The sequence below is a fragment of the Aphis gossypii genome, chromosome 1 (genome assembly GCF_020184175.1).
Source record: "Aphis gossypii isolate Hap1 chromosome 1, ASM2018417v2, whole genome shotgun sequence".
NCBI classification, from domain to species: Eukaryota; Metazoa; Arthropoda; class Insecta; order Hemiptera; family Aphididae; genus Aphis; species Aphis gossypii.
The window spans coordinates 20684159-20707864 of NC_065530.1; the positions used below are offsets into that span (position 1 = coordinate 20684159).

Consider the following 23706-nt stretch of genomic DNA (forward strand, 5'->3'; position numbering starts at 1 on the left):
TCATAATATTTAATAATATTTAATAGGAGTTACGTGCATTTTTAAAGGGCTGCAGATTTCAATAAAAAAAAAAAAAAAGAAAAAAAAAGATAATATTAAGAATTATTGAATACATTTGTATACATAAAAGTGAACTATTAAAATAAAAATAATTAAAATGTACTTTGATTAAATAGTGTTCTTCTTTAATAAATGTTAATTTTTGAATTTACCTTTACATTCTTTATTATACTACCTATTATTATTTACTATTAATGTATATTATTTTATTTTTAAGTATTATATGAATAAATAGTTTAAAATTATACAATACTATAAATAAAAAAATTATGTACATATAAAATATACATGCACTGTACTTATAAAAATTAAATAAATTTATTAAAATTTTGAAAATTTATTATACATATTTTTTATTTAAATTTAGTACACACAAATTAATGACATCTAACTGGTTTATATTTTATTTTTATAGTGAAAAATAAATAAAATTAAAGTTGAATCATAAATATATAAATAAATATTGTTTTAAGTACAATTTATATAATCTGTTTGATTAAAAAATAATAAGTTTAAATAGTCTGTATAAAGGTTAAATAATAAATTGTTTGCATATTATTTTAAATTTTATAAACTACATCAATGATCTAAATTTATTGAATGACATTTTTACAAAATGTGTTTAGCAAACATAATAGAATTGTAAATTTTAAAATGATTGTAATTAGAAGTACATAAAACATATGATGTGCTGTAATATAATTTGAAACAAATTAAATAATTATTTAATTTGCAAAAAAAAAGTGTATCTATGGTATAGAAATATTGAAAGAAAAGTGAAATGGTAAAACTAAATAGACAATATCAAGGGAGTTGACAATATTATTAATGATTCTAACTGTTAATAAAATATCGACTGGTTTCCTTCGGATAGATTAGAATAGTATCTTCGGCGTCAATGAACATTTTAAAAGAAACTTTTGTTGTGCTATCAAATATAATAAATTATGTGCATCCACATATAGCTAGTGGAATGTCCGTATTACATTATTTTAGAAAAAGTTTTTTTTTTTATGTGGTTTTATTTATATCCATTGTGATCGTCTTGTCGAACGATATGAATGTAATATAGGAAGTGCTGTGAGCTTCCATATGTTCTGAATATCTTACAATACAGACGAATGCAACATAGTATTAAAAATAAACTTATGAGTTATACCTATTATATTTAATATTATAATGTATATAAAAGTATTTTTTTTTTTTTTTTAAAAAAAACTCTAAATATGACGTTACAAGTTACAACTAAGGTACAAGTATAAGGCTACAACTTGTGTGTGTAAAAGCACACAACTCAATTGCGCACATATATTTTAGCTACCTGTGTTAAAAATACCTAGTATTATAACTCATTTGTCTCATATGTCTAATATACTTGTTACTATAGTTACCACTTTATTGAATTATACTAAAAGTAGGGAGGTACGGAAAATTCAAAATTATATAATCTATACAAACAATCATAAGATTATATTACTATTGAATATTTGAAAATTTGCACTGCAGTATGTGACGATACATACATATGTGTCTTGTATTCAAATAAGTCATCGAGATTCAGATAAAAATTTTTGAAAATACGCAAACGAGTTGCAGCAAAGTATAAAACATATTTGCCAGAATGACAAAAAAAACGTTAATCGTCAAAAACAACAGCGAACGAAAAGCTTATAACCCTAAATTCTTTTCATCAGAATTCCATGAAGGTTTCATTGATCGGGTTTCCAGTATTTATCACTATGGGTAATTTGAAACTTAGTGTGTGTAAATCCACCATGGCACTGAGTCCATTGATGGTAGACATATTTTCCCCAGCACCCATCCTTCAGTCATTTATCCTTTACGATACATTTGTCTCTTTATCAACCCGATAAATTATGATAATTGCAAATGTCGCGACCGGGCGATTCTCCACAACGGCTTGGGTGATTATAAATGAGGAAATATTCTCTCCGGAATTCTCTTTTGCCTCAAAAGATAAATTGTCTTGGTGTGCTAAAATGATACGACTTGAACTACCACCGACGATGCGTTTCTTTATAGTTTGCTTTCATTTATTATTCCTAAATAATAATAATGAATATTGACCGTCAAAAGTACTGTGAATCTGTTGGTCAAAAGAATAAGAAAACAATATCGCTTTTAATTACTCATTTCTTATATCTGTATAATATGTATGACATAGAAATATAAAAATGCATTAGTAAAATATATTTCATTTAGATGTTTAAAATGTTAATTTTGATTATTTTCATTGTTACAGTATTAATATAACGCGAAACAAATTAAATACTTACATAAATATAATTACTATTGGCAAGTGTTAAATATTATAAATTTAATATTAGAATATTATTAATTCTTAATAGGGATTTTTATACACTAGGCCTTTAAGAAATGTAAATCTTTTTCTATAGCAGTAATTGAATGGATAAATCCAATGGGAGATCACCTAAATTAAACAATTCATTAACATAAACACAATGAATAGTTTTCCAATCATATCATACTACATTATTAATACAAAGTTAATGTAGATTACTTAATACGATTATGATAAAATAGCATTCTATACAAGCAATTTAGGCTTTACCTACCATATCACAAGTTCAAAATTGCGAGATGGTATTTATTATTAATTTAATCATCAAAATATTAAGAACATACTCAAAAAATATAAAACTAATACAAAAATCAATGTCTTATATAAATTATAAATATTATAATTAATTAAAAATTTTTTCAATATACAATTATTAAAATATCCATATAATTTTAATATTGATTAGATATCATATAAGTAACTTTGTTCATGTAAGTATTTTAATACATGATTGAACAATTTCATCTTTTCAAATATAAATAAAAGAAAATCAAAAATGTTATACCTGTTTGAAATAATATTGTTATATAAAATATTAGCCAAAATAAATCTTGAAATTATAAATCAACACCGTGATTTATAAATTGTTATTAAGTATAAAATATAGAATAGAAAAGAAACGATGGAAAATTATAAAGATTGACAGAAGTTTGAGTTAGTTTAATTATATTAAATCTTAAATGTTTATCTATGATTATAATTGTAATAGGTGGCTAGTATTTAAATATATTAAATCTGATCAAAAATATTTTGTATTTTTTGAGTCGCAATTCTACTGTTTTTAAATATGAGTGAATCTATAGTGTAATTTATTAATTAATGTGCTTTAAACATTAATTATTAAAAGTTAGGGGTTTTTAAAGGTATGTCTACAACATACCTTATACTTATGACATAGGTACTAATGGACATGCAACGTTTTATTACTTAAATAATAAATGTATAATGCATTTTATATTTTAACTCAAATTATAAGACAAGGTTATTGGTAAAGCTAAAATAACAAAGGTCAAGTGGTAATACAATTAAAAGTAATTAAACTGATATTTATCATTTATAAACAGTTTTAAATTCTGAGCGAAGTGATAAAAGTATTAATTTTATAATAATGATGTGTTTTTCCTCGTCTTTGTATGACGAGTACTTAATTGATAAAATACTTCGATTTTTAACTTTTAGGGTGGTTTCGGATAGTGAATTAGATCTAGTTTGAACTTTAAATTCACAGTACTTTTTAATCATGAAACAACAAACAAAAATTTAGAAAATTTTTACACGAATACAATTTTTAATAAAATTGATTTTGTTTTTATGGTGTGTCACTCAAAAACCAAAACTCTAGATGCATGACATTTTTACCAAATTTTCATATCATTGCCTTTGGAAACAGTGTATATACCATTGAAATTTTAATGTTTTTTAAAACAGTTGATAAAAAATTTTCAAATTTTGTTTTATAATTAAATAATTAGAACATTTAAATTTGCTAATGACTCAGTGATTATCACAAGCTTGAAAATCATGTATAATAATTTACTAAAATATATTAATACTAATATTTTTCAATTTGTAAGACTAATAATGCAATTGTAGTAAGACTTATTGATATCAATAAGTCTAGCATATATACATAACAAATTATTACACTATTACGTATGGATGTTAAATGATTATTTTTTTTTTGTCATTAAATGGTTTTTTCATTCCTATTCTATTTAAAAAAATTGTCCTTTCTTTTTTTTTTTTTTTTTGTTATTTAATTGTATCTGTCGGGTAATATCGAGATAGAAATAGAAAATTCATTGAGTTGGTAGATTCTTAATAAATTGACGTTCAATGAGTGCGAAGTAGTTGAAACATTTAGCTTGGAAAAAGTTTCTTTTTTCCTTAACTTAATATGTTGAAATTGCAATTTTAGAACCGTTTATTAATGCATTCAACTATTCCAAATAAGTAATTAATTTCACTTAAAAAAAAAAAACAGACAACGTTTTTCAAAGTATTTCTTAATTGTTAATTGACCACACTAAATTTCTGAATGTTTAAAACAAGATTAATTTATAAATAAATTAGGTGTAACCATTAAACAATATTAGAAAACCACATTTTAATTTTAAAAACTACAGTTAATTCTTAAAAAAATATATAATTAAATCACCTATTTGGTATTTTTTTTATTCTCACTAATGTTAAAAAATACTTTTATAATCAAAGAATGTAAGTATGGACATTTATTATATTTAACAGTATAATTTGTATTAATTCTTATCAAATTAAGATCATTTTGAAAAAACTTACTATACTTTTTTAATTAAAGAATGTTTTGTGTTAAAAACTACAAATATGTATTATACTATTGTTTATCATTATATATATATTATATAAAATCTAAATTTAGTGCAAAAATATTTTTAAGGAATTATATAGGTATAATATTTTAATAAATAAAATATAATAGTTTTAATGATATTCAAAATTACAGTTTATTGGTGTTTCTTCATAAATTAAACGTGTGCATGATGAACCATACATAAAAAATATATTTATTAATTTATACTCAACTATAGAAACTTTAAAGTAAGTTAGTTATTTTTAATTATTATAATTCGTGATCGATTAGGTATATAAAAAATCCAATACCAAACGATAATTTTCAGAAACTAAGGTAATATATTTAATTATACATTACTGTTTTCCTTTGCGAAATTTTCAGCTAACTTATAAGTTTCTTGCAGATACCATGCTTTGCAGTAGTCACCAACACCTGCCAAACATCTTGCAGCTACTGGCAAGTTCATTAGCTGTAGGCCAATATCTGACAGGTTTTGCCACATGCCATCAACCTCATACTGATGATCATCACTGTCCTCCAAACTTTCCAGGTATAATATAGCCCGTCCAAAATCGCTGTCGTGTACAGCTGTGCCAAATTCTACTAGACGTTCGTCCAAGTCATAAGTGTAACTTCTTTCACCTTCTTGGCAATGTATCTAATATAAATATAAAATAAAATAAAACGAATACTATTCAACTTAATATTATTATTCTATGTTAAACATACTCATAATGGAGTACAAAAATTATCAAAAATAAATTAAATAAATAAATTATTATTTTAAAATGTACCTACATGAATGGCATATAAAAAAAAGTGGAAAATGTTATTATTGTTTCTTAAAAATAAAACTAATTAAAATATTTGGAATTTAGTTAGATAATTTATAGATGAAAATATATAGATAAATAGTAAAACAAGTTATTTATAGCATGTAGAATTATTTTTGAACATAATTATGTTTTAATGAGTACAATAAAAATAAAATATGTAAATTAGTTACAGAATTGTCTTATATTATTCTTTGTTACATTGTTTTTATCTTTAACCGTGTCATTATTATTACGTTTAAGTTATGATTTATTACCCTTAATAAATATCTAAAAAAAAAAAAATTTAACAATATAATTAACATGATAAAATTATATTTGGAATGATTTATTGTAAATAATTCTTTATAATTATGTACCATTTATTTATGTATAGGTACAATTTATGTAAATAATTAAATGTAAATTTGTGATAATAATGACCATTTGGAAATTATTAGTTTTATTTATGACAATATTACATAAAAACTAAAATAAAATATTACATTTTTAAAAACTATAAAAATTTTAAAAAGTGTAGGATGACAAATTTCTAAGAATACTACATTTTTGATTTTTCATAAAATTAAAAAAAATATATTTACCTACCTCTAAGCTTATATTTTTATTGACGTATTTATAATATAATTGATGAAAAAAATACTAGTAGTAGAACTTCTAATTTTAAAATATTATATCTTTATAGGTACTATGAATCTATTTTTACTATTTTACGATATTTAAAAAAAATATGTTGTTAAATTTTGGCTTATATAAGTTGATATAAACTTATAGTATATATGTATACGAATATTATTATAATATTTAAATACTAATAATATAATAAATGAAATATTATTAGAAATCATGTTAACCTACAAGAATACAAAAAGTAAAATAAATGACATTTACAAATACATAGATAAGTATATCAAAAATATAAATTGTTTTTGTGGTATAGAGTCTATACTATAGGCTATCTCGCTCAAAATTGTTTTTTGTATACAATTGTCAATGGAGTATTATTAAAATTGAACATAATAATAATATGGACCCACTAAACACCTAATATACAACATACCGGTACCTAATCACCTACCTACCTTTTTAATAATTAGAAGTTAAGTATGGATATATTATTACAGTAATTATCTCAATAGAAGGCCTACTGTCATTTTTATGTTTTAAATATTATTTAAAAGAATATTTCTAGGGTAAAAATGTTTTCTATTTTTTGAAAAATTGCTATAATTGAATATCTACCGAATAATGCATTTAACTTTGGCTTTATTTTATAATATATTAATAAAGTGATAGAAAATAAAATTACTTAGCTTAATTTTTTGAACTTAAAACAGTCATTTTATTAATATAATACATGAAAATTAAATTATGCAAAATTAAATTTATGAAAATTAATCAAATTCAAAGTATTAATTTGAATCATTATTCACACAACATATTTCTATAAAATGCATATACGTATATTATTAAATTTTAAATTTATTACCTAACCAATAATATAAATTGCACAATCAAAAAATGTTGATAGGTTGCAAATGTTGCAATACTATATTAGTAAATAATACCTTAATTACTTTACAAAATTATAATAATTTAGTAATCTAATATTTATAACTATAATTTATTTAAAATCATTTTATTAAAAAAAAAACATGTACCTATCCTATCTATCTTTGTAAAAAGTATAAAACTATTTAAATATCCTAACACTGTCATTACAAAAAATCAATACGAATACTATAATTTATTTTTATATTATATAATATTATTATATAATACAAGAAAAAATATTTTCATAATTAGTTAGTCCAAAATAGTTGATCTATGTTAATTAATGTTTTGTTACAATATACTGTGTTATGTTCCCAAAGCTAATTATCGAATTCAGAAGACACTTTTGAACTGAACTCTGTTTACTAAAGGGTGTAGTAGTGGGGGTACTGGGGTTTCACTAATTTAACACGATGAGGTAATGGAATTTACATTACCTTCCCACTTTAAATTGCTATATCCCCATAGGATACTGTGTAATATTCTTTATGAAATTTTTGAAACTTACGTGATTAAAACACAATTAAGAACCAAGATTTGAAGAATTCACTAAATATTTTCAGATAATTCGATTTAATTTAATTAATGTTAAATGTTTTAGTAAAAAATAATAATTTTACAAATACTTAATATGAAACAAAATTATAAAAAACAGCCGATAAAGAAGTTGAAAAGTTCGTTGAATGTTGTGTGTGTGTGAAATTTTGTGATAATACATTTTATAGTGATATTAAATGATCAAAAAACTAATTAATAGTTTAAATTATTGTAGCTAAAAAAAAGTTTAAGCAATATTCTTCTCTGTACAATTTTTCATTATTTTAAGCTTCTGAAGAAATAAAAAAAAAATATAGTTTTTCTTTATCACATATAATATTATTATATAAAATTTCGGTTTATCGTGTAATTATTGTTATTTTATTGCCATTGATATTAAATCGCAAACTTTAGTATAGTATTTTATAAACACATTTATTAAAGTTACGACTTGAAGGATTCTAAGAACTTTAATTTCAATTTCAACTGCTTAATTTTAACGCTTGGTGGAAACGTCAAACAGTATAATTTTTTGTAATTGTATGATATTCCAATCAAGAATGTTTTACAATTTATACAATTATTGTCATGTTATATTTTATCAATCGTTTAAAATATTCCAACTGTTTATTTTGTTGTATAATAATTAGTAAATAATTAGTAATAGCAAGTGCTTACTACGACTAACACTTACTAACTACATCATCATAACACACATTTAGTGGTTAAATAATAATATCTATTAAATTGAGTACACTCCATACTAATACTTAGATTGGCATAAACAATTTTATGAGAGAATCTGGTGAATCAAAAAGTCTAACATTAATGTATGTTGATTGTTGATCAGACATATGCTTATATAAAAACCTACTAATATTAACTGCAAGATTTTTGCCATTCAATCAAATAATTTTTGACTCACTGAATTTGTTTTCTTACGTGAATGGAATTTTGATGAAAATAACAAACAATACTTATATATAGTTTCTCAAGTATGTAATACGTATCGAGTTAGCAAAGTGCACGGTTTGTGTACCTGCCTGTGTGCGTGTATTTGAGTAGGTATTGATACGTCTTGCCCATGTGTACCTCCCATTAGCTGTTAAATTGTGTCCTTATCATGAAACTGCTTACAGTAGAACACTGTTGTTGGGTAACAATAATCAATATTATTCTCTCTTTTAGTCGGTTTTTTCCCGGTATCATAATAAACCGTTAAGTATATGTCCATCTTCAGTTCGTGCAAATAATGACGTTTTTTGAACGTGCTCGTGCATTCGTAGACATCAAGATGGGTGTCAAGTAAATTAGCATAGGTAGTATTTGACATATACCTACATATTTTGGACTATAGTTTGGGTTCTAGTTAATATTAATAGCTCTTAGTTTGTAAATGTTAACAAAACTGACTCGCACATCGACAGGTCTTGTTCGAATTGATTGACAACGATTAAAATGCAATCAAAGTACATTTTTAAAAACCAGACGCTAATTATTATTATAGTATTAATAGTAGGTACAGCAATAAACAAGTGTGTTTTAAAGGCTTTTAATATGTTTCTATATTCTATGTCCTGTTTTTATTTTTTTCATTGTATCCATCAGGAAAATTGAATGGTACCTTTTTAATTATTTAAAACTAATATGAATAGTTATAAATTTTCTTTAAAATTATTTTTTTTTAACATTTTAATAATGGACTGTGTTTATGAATTAAATATGTATTTTTTTTAAAGTAATATGTTACACTTTTTACTGTATGAATATGGATCAATAAAGTATGTAGACGTATCTATTATTACGATATATGAATAATTATGATTAATATGTAGGTAGTTTAATTTCATAATTATAAGTTTATAAAAAACAGTTTAACTTTATTTGATGTTATTTATGAATTGACAAAAATATAATTAATCGTTTTAATTTTGAACGTTCAAAACTTTTTCATTTATATTAATTATTTATCTGGATATCAAGAATGTTCATTATCACAAAAGTTTACACAACGAGCTTTTACTTATTTTACTATTTTAGTCAAATATTATAGAGTAATAAATAATACAAATTAATAAGTATGAATAATGTGTATTAATTTTAGTGATTATTTATTTATTCTTATTTATCGAACACATTCATTCTATGTTTAATTTATAAAAGAATACAATTTAACTATAATCAGATTTGTATTTAGAACATCATAACAGTAATTTTAAAATCATACATTACGTTAAAATATATTGAATTTATATGTACAACAAATTTACTTTTGATACATTTAATTTTCAATGACAAGGTTAAAAGGTTAAAAAATATTTCATACAGAAGTTAGTGAGAAAATATTTAAATGCTCCAGATATCAAAATATTTTCTTAGGAAACTTTATGATTTAAAATTGTATTATAATAGCTAAAAAGTTTTATCGAATATTTATACATAAATTGCATATTTATTTATTTATATGTAGGTAGGTACCAAATAGTTAGCACATTTCGTAGAAATATATTATTAACTATACATTTATAAAAATATTAATGTGTTTAATGTCTTATAACAAATATAACGACAGCAAAATTGTTATAATACAATCTTACTGATATTTTGATGAAGAACGAATTGCTGATTTTGAATATTTATTTATTTTTTTTTTTTGTATTAATTTTAATAAGTTCGTCTGTTGCTTTATTTATGTTTTTTGTACGGATTTGAAAAATGCAATATGATAGATTATGAATACTACGTTTCTACAACAGAAGAACCTATAATGTGTTTTTGTATTACAACTTACCGTTGTTTTTCCCGAAATTCGGTCGACGGACATTATGTCGCCAGTCACTGTTAACACAGTTACTCGGTCGGGCGTGTCAATATTGTACCAAACACAAGCGCCTTGTCGTCCCTGCGCCACGACGACATCACTGCCAATCACCCACTGTGCACCGAAAATACAATACAATGTTATACATAGGTTCAGCTGTGTCTACAATAATCTGATATTATTTAGTAAAACGATTATTGTGTTCGATGCGAATCCGTTCATTATTATAACTAAAACTGTTCACTGTTTCGCACGACCCAGAACAACGTTTTCAACAATGTTAAACACTAAACACACTAAAAGCCATTTAATAATACTACGGTTCGAGTAATATTATAATATTGTTAATACCATTAATTTTATTCACTAATAATTATTAAATATTGTGTTTCGTATTAAAATCATTTCATGTTTAAAGAAATAGACATAAGTTCTTTTGATAAAATAGTATGTTGACGAAAAATAATATCGTTAATAACGATTAATTAATTATGATGGATTTTGACGCAAGAAAATGTTATGGTTATTTTAAGCATTTAAAAATGATTTTAATGAATTTAAAATATTTTAAAATTTAATTATAATTTTTTATTAATGAATTAAGTATATTCATAAAAAAGTGTATTGCTATTGGAACGATATTCAATATTAGTATGTAGGTATATATGAGTATTTGATAAATAAAATATAGTTTATTATTTAACATGTATGTTATAATCGTCTAATTAATGATCTTTAATAAGATACAATTATTAAAAATATTTAATATTAAATAAAAAATAAGAGCCTGGAATTATTTTTTCAACATACTACAGTACTTAAAAGTTAAAATATAAATCTATTGTTAAAATTTGTTATAATATATATTATTGTTTCCTATATTTTGTTAAGTTTATCATATAATCTTTTTTTGCACTGTATTTTTAACAACCATTTGAAGTAAATATTCAAAAGAAATTAAATTTAATAAATATTATTTTTTGTAACTATAAGATTTATCTATCTTGAATTCATGTATGGTTCAACGTTTTAGTTTTCAAGAATTGAGAGGACTTCGAATAAAAACCAATTTAATTAGTCTTTAGATGTAGAATGAAATTAATAATTATATTGATTATATTGATTTTATGTAAACAGTTCAAATATCTTCAATCAAAATTAATTTTATTGCTACTGTTATTAGTTATCACAGTAATAACCTTTCTGACTTCATAAGTGAATTAAAATGTAATTTTCATTTATGAATTCTCTAAAGGAAAATTTTTTTTTACAAAAATTATAAAAAACAAAATTGATTTATATTAACTACTTAGTAAAATATATTAACCAATTAAAGTTTTTTTTTTCAAATTCCATGTTTAAAATATATTTCAACTTTTGTATTTTCAGTTAAATAAAAATTATCGTAGAATTATATCTTACTATTTTATTTTTATTTTATACAATTATTATAAATATATATTGTATTAGAATAGTAATAATATTAATAATAAAATTAATTATAAATTAAAGAATTTCGCAGATAATACGTCGAGTAAAAAAATAAATGTTTATCATTCATATTTTCTTTTTGAAATATATAAACATACAAATAAAGATTCTATAGTTTTTATGACTGTTTTTCATAAGCTATTAATTGTCATTAAATTATATTTATATAAAACTCATTTGAATTAGTTGTTATTTTAGAAACATAATTGATTTAACTTACTTGTACAAAAGAACACCCATTCAATAGAATTTCTTTATGACCAGTTCTTGCGTCTAACAGTGTAAGTGTTGTGCTTTTATCTCGATATAATAACTTATGACCAGTTTCATTCAATTCAAGCCAATCAATTTTTGTTGCATGGCCAATCTGTAGATCAACAACTCCTACAACTAAATCCACTGAAAGATAAAAATACTCTTTAAAATTTAGGTAGCAAAAATCTACATTAGTTAAAATACCTTATATTGGTACCATAACTGCAAAAGACAAGAATAATGAAAAAGATAAACTAACTTTAATTGCCATGCTAGAACATTATAGAAAAAATCGAAATTTCTTATATACAAAACTATAAACAACTAATAATTGATCTAAAAAATAAATTATCCAAGTCAGATCTGATAAATTCAGTATATATCTAAGTACTTTTATTTCTAACTCAATTTATTATCCACATTTGAAAAGATCGTCGAAAAACTAATTTTACATTAAATAACACCCTTAAATATTGATTGGCTAACATAATATATTACTAAAATCTCAGTTTGGGTTTTATCCCAAACACAATACATTTAAATTACATAAAATCGTAGTTACAATTTTAGTTTCCTTTGAGACAAAGAAATAGCCACCATTAAAATCTAATAAAAAACAAATTCCACTTCATTAGTTTACTAAATACCTTGCTATCTTTCTAGATACAAATTTGACATAGTGAAATCACACTAAAAAAATTAAAAAACAACTTAACTCACATCTGCGTTTAAATCAACTCATACTAAAATTTAAATATACAAGTCTTAATATTTAATTACTCCTATACAAATACAAATCAATCATTAAACCGTATAATCTTATAGTATTAACATTTTGGGCCTCATAAAACCTTTAAAAATTTGCCTTATTCAAATATTTCAAATCAATCACCTTAAGACTCAATAACACAGGTAGATAACAAATATAGTCCTTCATAATGATATAAAATTAAAAAAAAATAGTTAACGAACTTGCAAAAAGCAACTACACAAAATTCCATTCAAAATTAATCAACTATACGAACCCTTTTATTAGAAATATATCCTCTTTTATATCACCACTAAATATTTTCCACAGACTTAAAAAAAGAGCTAGAAGCATTTTAAAGTAAATTAAGAAAAAAAAAATAAAGTTTAATTTCTGAGGTTCTGTCAATAGATTGTCTTCTCTTCGTGTCATTAATGTCATTGTGCTTAATTTTTTTTTATCTCTGTTGCTTAATGTTTATGTAAAACAGCTTTTAAATAAAAAATACTTTACTATACAACATATTATATTATTCGGTATCTAAAAGAGATAAATATTTTTAAATTAAACTTTCAGTTATATTTTATTAAATGAATAAAACCTAACCCAAGTAAATTTTAAATTTAAATTTATTATTAAATAATATTATATTAATTGTTTTATGAAAGGTGCCCAAACATTTTAAAAATAGAGAATAAAGAGTACATTTATAAAATAAATACTTTTTTCTTCCAGCTTAAGAAAAAATATCATAACTTCTTGGTTACTTATATGATATATAATATAAGCTGGATAAAGTTAGATTATAATAATGTTAACATTTTGACTTAGAAAAATCATAAATAGGTAAATACTTTTAATCTTATTATCATTTTACAAGACTTCTTATACATTTTATAGATTCGATAAGTAAATATGGGAATCAAATTTAGTAATTTATTCGACATTTTTAGCTTTTAACTAACACAATATACATATTTTAATCATATTATTGTATAACTCATATAATTACTATTTAATATATTATTCACATACTTGAAGTTTTAATTACACTTTTTAGAATAACATGAAAAAAAAAATGTCCACAACGATCCAAAGAATACTATTTACAAGGAAAATTGTTCTGTGAAGCATAAGGTGAAAGATTTAAGTTAAATTTGGTTATAACTTAAAGAAGAATTTTATAATATTGTATATAAAATGTAAAATGTTAAACTATAGAGATAGCTAAAAAAAGTGTAAAAAGTATCTATATTATGTATTAAATATTAAAATATTACTCTATAAGTATAATCAACTATCATGACACGTTGAATAACGATAATTGTATGTATTAGATAATTCAATTTTAGTTTTAGATATATAGATTTTATTAATGTTTATATACATATAACGATTATGTTTTTAAAAATAGATTTATTTGATTTAACTTTCCTATCTAAACGTGTTATATAAATTTAATTTAATTAATATTCTTTTTTTATATAGTCAATAACTCGTATTAAAAGCCACATAAAAAAAAAAATATCGGATCTGAAGCGTTAATACTACTTATCTGATAATTGAATAGATTTAATTTATGAATCATTACTTCAATCATATATTTTTATTTGATTGTAAAAATTCAAAGATATTTGGTAAGTTTGTATAACTTTTGACCGTATTATATTATCTAAGACTAGATTTTTTTTGGTATTCCATTTAGGTAGTAATAAAAAACTGTGTAAATTGTGGAATAAACAATTCAGTGAGGTATAATAATTCGATGATGAGTATGGGGCAGTGTTGAGAAATAAAAATATATATATAAAAAAAAAAATAGGACGTTGATAATAAAATACTATTTTCTATTACCGATACAAATTGTCTTTAAGTCCAGTAAATAGGCGAGTTTTTTGTTTTCTTCGTTGGAGTTGAATTGTTTGCGTTCATTCAGCCGTACACTGATCAAATGAGGATTTACAAACTCAGTTCTAAAAAAAAAAAACAAAAATACAATACATCTAATATCTATATATTATATTGATACATTATATAAGCACAGGTATAAAATTGAAGATGAAACATATTATAGGTATGTGATTTTTACAGCTTAAATGAAAAATCGAGTTTTTGAGTATATTTCACAAAATACGAGACCGATTCCATACCAATAATCTTTTATTAGACTTCAGAAACAATAGGTAGAAATTTTCGTTCACTGAATTTTAATAGATATTTTATGAAACTTCAATAATTAATTAAATTAAATTAAATTAAATACAATTTTTATTTTATTAATTGAAAATAAAATTATTATATTAATATAAAATTATATAATTATATTATATTACATTTTATATTCGATTTAATTGTATTTTTAACGATTATATTTTGTTTGTAAATTTTACATAATATAATATTTTAATATTTTATTGACAAATAAATAATATGTGAACTAAATATTTTACATTTAATTAACAAAGTGATTTTTTTGTGAAGAATATCATCTATATTGTCAAAAAAAATAAATAATAATAATAATAAATTAAAATTATAATTAAAAAAAAAAAATTAAAAAAAAAAATTACAATTTTCTTGTTTTTAAAATTTGTAGAATACACATAAATGTGGTTTGATAAGTAAATTTTATTATCAAATAAAATATGAATATTTTTAACAAAATTCGTTTTAAATTACCTACCTAGAAGATTTAAACATCATTAAGATTATTACGAACACAATTAAATTACTTATTCAACTTTTCTTCATAGGAATCATATTTTATTGAAGCTTATTATATCATTATATCATTTTTAATGATTCTTAGAGACTTTTTAATTATTTATACATAGTTTCTTATGATAATATCAACATATCAGCCGAGTTATAATAAAAAATATATAAAATTATGAGTAATATACTATTGCGAACGTTTTTAAATATAATTACAATCACAAACGTTGACAATAATAAATTCAATTATTAATTATTATTTAATAAAGTACATAATCCTATGGCCAAAAAAGATAAATCTAAAATTGAAACAATATTAAAAAATTATAATGATTATAAAATCTACAAGGACCTAGTTTTATATTTAAGAAAATATGGAAATTTCTACCAAGGAAAAAAGAAAAGAAAAAATGTAGAAAAATTATTTAAAAACTATTACTATTATTTTTTTTTTTTAGTTTCTAACATAACTTAAATATGTACATTTTGTTACATTATTATTAATATTTATACCCCAAAAATTGTTTTAATTAATCAACATTTTAAACACTTTATATTATTTCATATAATTTTTGTCTAGTTTGTAACGTAGTTATAATGTAACATTGTATTATTACTATTGAATAGTTTTAATTTAAAAAAAAAATATTTTAATCTAATTCCTGAAGAAAATAAAATATATTCAGAAATTATAAACTTGGCAACGTAGTCTACTAAAACGTTCGCAATCGTTCGTTTTCAGCTAAAAGAAAACAAATTTTCTGATAAGCGACATTCTTTCGAAATCGTGTTGTAAAAAAGGTAAAACATTTGCAATCGTGTTGTACCTAAAATTATAAATAATTTTATGAGCATACATGCGTGCAGGTAATTTTAAACTAAGCAAATGTGTTTCGATTCAAATTGTCATTAAATAAAACTAAATCCATACAATTCCCACATCAAAACTTTACAATTTATTATAGTATTAAAAAATCAAAAAAAAAAATATGATTTTTAATAAAATTCTGTTGAAACCACAACTTTCGTATTTTATTGTATCTATATAGATAGTACCTACCATATTAAATCGTCGTTTAACGATTGAAATCGATAAGATGAAAATATGAATTGGAGTAAAACTTCATTGCATACATATTTGGAAGTAATTTATGTACATTTAATTATGTAAAACGAGACCGTATTATTTTGAATTAAGGTTATCTTACGCAAAACCGATTCCATAACAATTGTTCATTGTTCTTTAACGGAATTTACAGACCCGAATTTCTGTATCACATCACGCATTTCGCGTATGACCATTCCATATAATTAATGATCTACCGCTGTGTTCACCGTATTTCACTGTATCCACCATACCAAATATATATTGTAATTGTTAAAAACACTTTCAAACTATAATTAAACAAAATACGACGAGTATCTAAGGTGTTAAGATCTTAAAATATTTATGTTCACCATTCATATTTTATATACAATTATTATAGGGGAATTCACATAACGATTTTTATGAATTGGAGAAAATATAATACATTATTATTGTTTGACAAAGTTATATAATAGATATTGTACCTATCTATGTATTATCTATAATTGTTTATTGCTCCTTCACTTTGCAGTTTGTATCATATGAACCATAAGTTGTAATCTGACGGTAAATCAATTTTTATATTAACTACCTACTACGTAAGTCTCTGATTATTAATATAATAACTAATAAGTAACAACACAATCAAGATTATTTTAACCATGTTTGTTTTTATTTTTATTATGATTCTACTTTATATTTATAGGTATTATGTATAATTTTAATTGTAATTAATGGTCCTCTATTTCGGACAGTCTTGTTATTTTATAAGATTTTTATAGAATGATGTGACAGCTTTCTCGTTACACTTAATTATAATTAATGCTTCCCCATGCTCCAGTCACATCTATTTCAGATAATGGTTTTGTAATAAAAAACCGGTAGAAAAAAGTGCATAAACTATATTAAACCTCCCCCCCCTCCCAACCCCTAACCAAACAGTTGATGTTTTATTTTATATACATTGAATGCACATTCGATTACCTGACGGTTGCTAATATCTGGTCATTTCCATACTCCACGAGAGTCAATTCGCCACAGTTGAAAATCAAACATACACTTGGATTTTCGAAGTAGAATTTCTCATTTCTTTCAGAATAAGGCCACACAACTTCGCTAAGCAAATTCCTTTCCATATCACCTATTACGATGGTTTACATTAAGATTATATTATTAAATACCGGAGGAGTTGCAAAATGTATTACACTGGCAATGTTTTAATTAATGTGTGTTATGTTTATTTAATTTTCATTAATTGTGCTTTAGGAATGTTAAGTCTCGTTTTTAGGAACATTTAAGACTGAACAATTTATTTACACTACCTAGGTATACAATTTCATGATTAAATAAATAATGATTTTAAGAATTACAATTTTTTTTTGTTATTATTTTTTTAAGTTCACTGTTATAACATATCTACTTGTAAACTTATTAGTTTACTACTATTAGTTACCTAATAACAAAGTATCTCTTGTACGGCCAATTAAATATCGATCTTCTCCCATTACTCGAACATCCTCAATTTCATGGCCATATTGAGATTTAAGTATAACACCATATGATGATTGGTTGTTAGATTCGTTATTGAGCGGTTTCACTAAAACCTGACTTGGACCTACATAGGTCATTTCAAATTTATTTTTCCAAACGGTTCGTCTAAAAAAATGGAGCTGAGTTATTATGTATAACTTAACATTATAAAACAATATAATTTATTATTAATGACAGTTTACATAGTGACCAAGTGTACTGTTGTTATAACTATAAAGGTAATGTAAGTTTAATTTATTATAATCAATTTTTAAAGTTTTCTGGGGAGAGGGGGGTAATAAAACATTTGATATTACCTATACTCAAATAAACTTTAATGAAGTTATTTAATTCGAATTTCAAAAAACTTGTTTATTTTCATAGATTTACATAAAGAAATTAAATAAATAAGAAAATTTTATCCATTCTTTGTTCAACGATATCAGTAAAAAATAATTATTTATTAAATCACATATTTTTTGTGTTTTAATAAACTATTGTACGTATTAATAATATTTTTTCTAAACATTTACTTTAAATTAATAAAATATATCTAGTACAAATAACGTAATTTTCTTACTTTATAACCGACTCAAAGAGTTCTATGCCTCCACATAAAGTACCACAGATAATACGTGATCCATCTCTTTTCCACGCCAATGCTGAAACTGTATACAAATTTTGAATATACATGGCAGTTTCTTCTTCCCATGTTAGTTTAGATGGGCTCCACGAGTACAATCGTAATCTAAGTTAGACATTAACCAAATAAAAAAACATTTAAACGTCGATGGATACAATATAACTTTAATTGATGTTTATTTATTAATTATTATAAGTAATTACATTTAAAATATAATATTAATACCTACATACCTACATATTGTATAGAATATTTTTGATAATCAATAGATACCTACTTATATAAAAAAAAAACCTAACCCATATATATTATATATATATGTATGTATATTATATGCATTATGCTTGGTAGCAATTATAATTTTTTGTACGAACGATATACATGGCAATTTTCTGTATTCATTTATTGGTAATGCTGTAGATACTTTTTAGGTTTTTAGAAGTTAACTGTTGGATTAAATTAAAGACAACAAAACTATAAGAGACAGTGAGGTTACACACACACACACACACACACTTACACACGCACATATTGATATATGTGTAGTATATAAGTATATAAATAATGTGAGTATAAGTAGTTCATAAGATATACATACGTTATATAAATAATTAAGTGTTTTTACTCTGTTTTTTAACAAATTATATTGTTTTACTTGTTAAACTTATTATTGTTTTTGATAAATATAATACAATTAAACCTATACATATAACTGTAAATACATAATTCTGTACAACGTATATGTGTTGAAAAGTATAATGATTTATGTAAAAAGGATTTGCCGAAAACCATTAAATTAGCTGAAGTTGAACATTAGAGATAATTTGAAACACTATGGTTACAGAAGATATTTGAGTCCCGCATTCCAAACTCATTTATCACATCCATGTTAAAAGCATGTGCACATAATACTTACACGTGCTGTTCAATTATTGTACACTTTCACTAATAAGGAATGTATCCCTTTTTACTTTGATGCACCTATGTTAAGCTGAAAATATTTTCAAAAGATTCACAAAGAGTATAAAATAACGAAAAACATAAATTTAATTCAGTCTCAAATACAGGATTTAAATAATTATTACAAGGGAAAGTGAAAAACTTAATGTGTGTTGAGTATATAGGTCATAATACTATTTTACAAAATTTATTGGTCAGCAAAGAAAAATAAAAAAATATGAAAAATAATGAAAAAAAAAAATACAATAAATTATGATGTGTTACGGGGGGAGGCCCTCTATGTAATATATTACTTTCGACAGATATAATAATTAATAAATAATTTAAATCTATTAGTGAGTAACGTTTTTTTTTAGTATGAACTATGGATGCTTTACTAAAAAAAAAATATAACAGTGTTATTCTAATACTGAATATAAAGCTTATCATGAAGAACCTATGTGCGTTTAATTATAATTATTTAAATGTATGTTTTTTAATTTTTCAAATTATTTTATCAAAACCATTGGTAATATTTATAAATCGAACCTATTGAAACTGCCAATGACAACTGCTTGTCCGCTTGGACTACTGCAGGCCACGGTGAACTCCTTTTGATCTGGGCAACTGCTGGCTGGTGAATAGTCAAATTGTTTGCAGGATCGTCCGTTTTGGTCGTAAAAATGCACTGAAAAATCACATCCTGCTGCGATGATACATCCGGAAGCCCATGACAATGCATATGGAGGGACCGGATGAACAACAATGCGTCCCTGAAATAATAACTAATAAGTAATCCTATTATACAGCTCACTGATTATCTACTTGAAAAACTTTTTAAGATTAGATATGGTAAAGGATAGAGGTTTGCACTAGACCAAGAGGTCATTAGATACATATCTGTCTTTATTTGAGAAACTTTTATAAATAAACTTAAATGTTTTACTAATAAAAATATTTTAAATGTGTCAGATTTCATTGTTAGTTTGTTTATTATACAATGTATAAGTAATCACTTTTAACCTTTATAAAAAATACATTTGAAACATATTAAAAAAACATTTCATTAAACAAGTCATAGGTTTTTTATATTTTTTATTGCATTGTTTTATTTGTATTTATAAGTTTTCACTCAAATAAAAATTTTATCGATGAACGTATATATTTTTTAAAAATAATACTGGTAATAAATATATAAAATGTGTAAAAAACATTATGTAAAAGTTATCGAAAATAAAATGAAATATTCACTACCTAATTCTTCTACTTCAAAAAAAAAGTTTTAATTTAATAAAACGCAGTAAGTTATCAGGATCGGTCATCATTAAACTTTTAAATGTGTAATATAATTTGCTTTGTATTTAAAATCAGATATTGAAATTCTAAAATAAATTTTATCTGATTTAAATGTATCTTAAATATTCGTCTGTAGTTAATTTCAGAATGAAACATTCAAAAATAGTTCCTTGACTAAAATGTTGCATCATTATTGAACTTAAAATACTTTGTGCGTAGTCTAACAATACAAATATTTGAAAACAGGAAGTGGAAAAATATATTTTATGTATGCATATTGTATAATTAGTAAGACATAAAATTTAAAATTTGTAATTTTTAAATTATAACTTTTAGTTTATTTGAGACAAATGTATTAATTATAATTAAAATTGTATATTCTTATTACTACAGTTATTTATGCATATTAAAACACGAAATAAAATATTAAACTAATTATAATTTTATGTTTTACAAAGTTTAATCTATGCTTAAATTTAAAATGTTATTATAGTTCAGTATAACTGTTTGTGCATTTTAATTAACTTTAGAAAAAATTAATACATCAAAGTAAGACTCAGAAGTTCCTCTACATACGAAAAGAAACTTTTTAATATCAATTTGAATGGTGACAAAAATATATATATCTAAATTTAATGTTATATATATATATGAAAAAAAAATTCTCTTTACTAGAACTATCACCATTATTTAAAATTGTACTTGGTGTATTACATAATAATATGATTTACATTGTAGACTTTTACATTAAATACTCAATATTGTTTATACGTCTGATTGGAGACAGTTTTTGCAAATCCGCAATCAAGTTTGCTGACTCGTATGACGAAGCAATTTTCAAGAGTCCGTAATAATAATATTATATAGTATTTACTAAAGTTACAGTGCAACCGACGTCACATTTGGACTTTTGAAGTTACCGTGGAGTACGGATAATGTACGACACATACTGATACACACACACATTCACGCTCATATTTATAATATATTTAAATTTTAAACACATATATTTAGGATATAGGTACAGAATTCGGAACGTCTTTATTTTTTATTCTCGTTGCATTATGTCTTCCATAAATATGTGCGTATTATTATTTGTACTTTACGTAATATACGATACACCCCATTCGTTTGTTCATTCTCGTTCTCCGTCTCCTATGATCTATTTTTTTTTTCATCGTGTGAGTATCACTCTTTCAATCACATTTAAAACAGTACAATCAAATATTTTTTATATAATAATAAATATTATAGAAAGATATATAAGTATATTAGTACAATAAGTACATACACATTTCAATCAGAAACTTTAATTAGTGTTTAATAGCTTGAAAATTTAGATATGGAATCCTTAGAATTACTCTATGGCACTTTTAATACATTTATGCACTATAAATACAGATACTATAGAATACAGTGAGCATATCTATATACAATTTTATTTTGTCAGAACTAAAAATGCTTAAAACATTATGGCCTTTAGGTGTAACATTTACAATTCTATAATTAAATAAAACAATTGGATGCTTACATAGTTACATGGATCAAGCACGTGTAAATAATTCATATTAATTTACAAATCATTTTAAAATTAAATCCAAATTATGTGAATGAGGTTTTAGATCACGTATTTATTTTATTCGGTAATAAATTGTTTTTTTTTTTCAAAATCCAACAAATAATGAAATATGTTGAAATTGTCACTGCACCAGGTCGAAAAATGCAATATTTTAAGGAACTTTTTTCAAGTTTTTTTTCGAATGGTTTTAAAGATCATTTTTATCAGTTGAGTGCACATTTTTCATAATGGTGGTGGGGAGGTTGTTACAGCCAGATTTTGGTTGTTCAAGATTTAAGATAAGCTAAAGATTTCCGCAGACCACGATCGAACAAACACCAGTTATCCCAAAACCAATGTCGTTATTTGCGTGTGCAAACGAACGCGGAGGGTTATCTCAAAAATTTAAAGATACAGTAGTTAGTGGTGAGAAAAGAGTATAGTAGAATAAAAAGAAAATAATAATAGAATGTATTAATTTAAATATGAAAAAGAATGGCTGAGAGTGTATGCATACAAGCCTTTGATGTGTACGCTGCGCAGACTGATGAGTACACCTACACACGACATGAACAATTTATCGCATCACGCGTTAACTGACATATTATTATATTCATAATAGTATTGAAAAGGCAACACACTCGGGAAAATATCACTTTTCGATACGTTAGTTGTTTCTCAGGACAGGTGCTGGTGATTTAAGCCTCTTGCAAAATAATGACTAAACCTGTGTCACATTGGCATGCACGTTGTCGTTGGATCATGGACCGTCGCGTACATTATGTTTTTCAGGTACTCTAAAATCGCTACCATACATGTAAAAACGAACGTTGAGAGTAACTAAATAATGATTTCGATTTCATTAATACCATCACGATAACTACAATATGTACGTACACACAAACTATATAGATTTGTTGTATC

General features: G+C 23.5%; 1 protein-coding gene across 3 annotated transcripts in view; it reads right to left on the minus strand.

Moving 5' to 3' along the window:
- The window catches only part of LOC114121297 (intraflagellar transport protein 172 homolog), an 84996-nt gene that overhangs the window by 45145 nt on the left and 16145 nt on the right, over window positions 1–23706 (minus strand). For 2 of the 3 annotated variants that reach the window (XM_027983559.2, XM_050207648.1), the window contains exons 6-13: window positions 20478–20701; window positions 18927–19094; window positions 18270–18472; window positions 17801–17957; window positions 14869–14987; window positions 12232–12410; window positions 10491–10634; window positions 5133–5433 (exon numbers count right to left, since the gene is read on the minus strand). In XM_027983559.2, the coding sequence (XP_027839360.1) occupies window positions 5133–5433; window positions 10491–10634; window positions 12232–12410; window positions 14869–14987; window positions 17801–17957; window positions 18270–18472; window positions 18927–19094; window positions 20478–20701 (1495 nt within the window). Of the gene's footprint in view, window positions 1–5132; window positions 5434–10490; window positions 10635–12231; window positions 12411–14868; window positions 14988–17800; window positions 17958–18269; window positions 18473–18926; window positions 19095–19905; window positions 19968–20477; window positions 20702–23706 lie in introns of those variants that run through there. The other variant, XM_027983561.2, reaches the window with a different exon arrangement.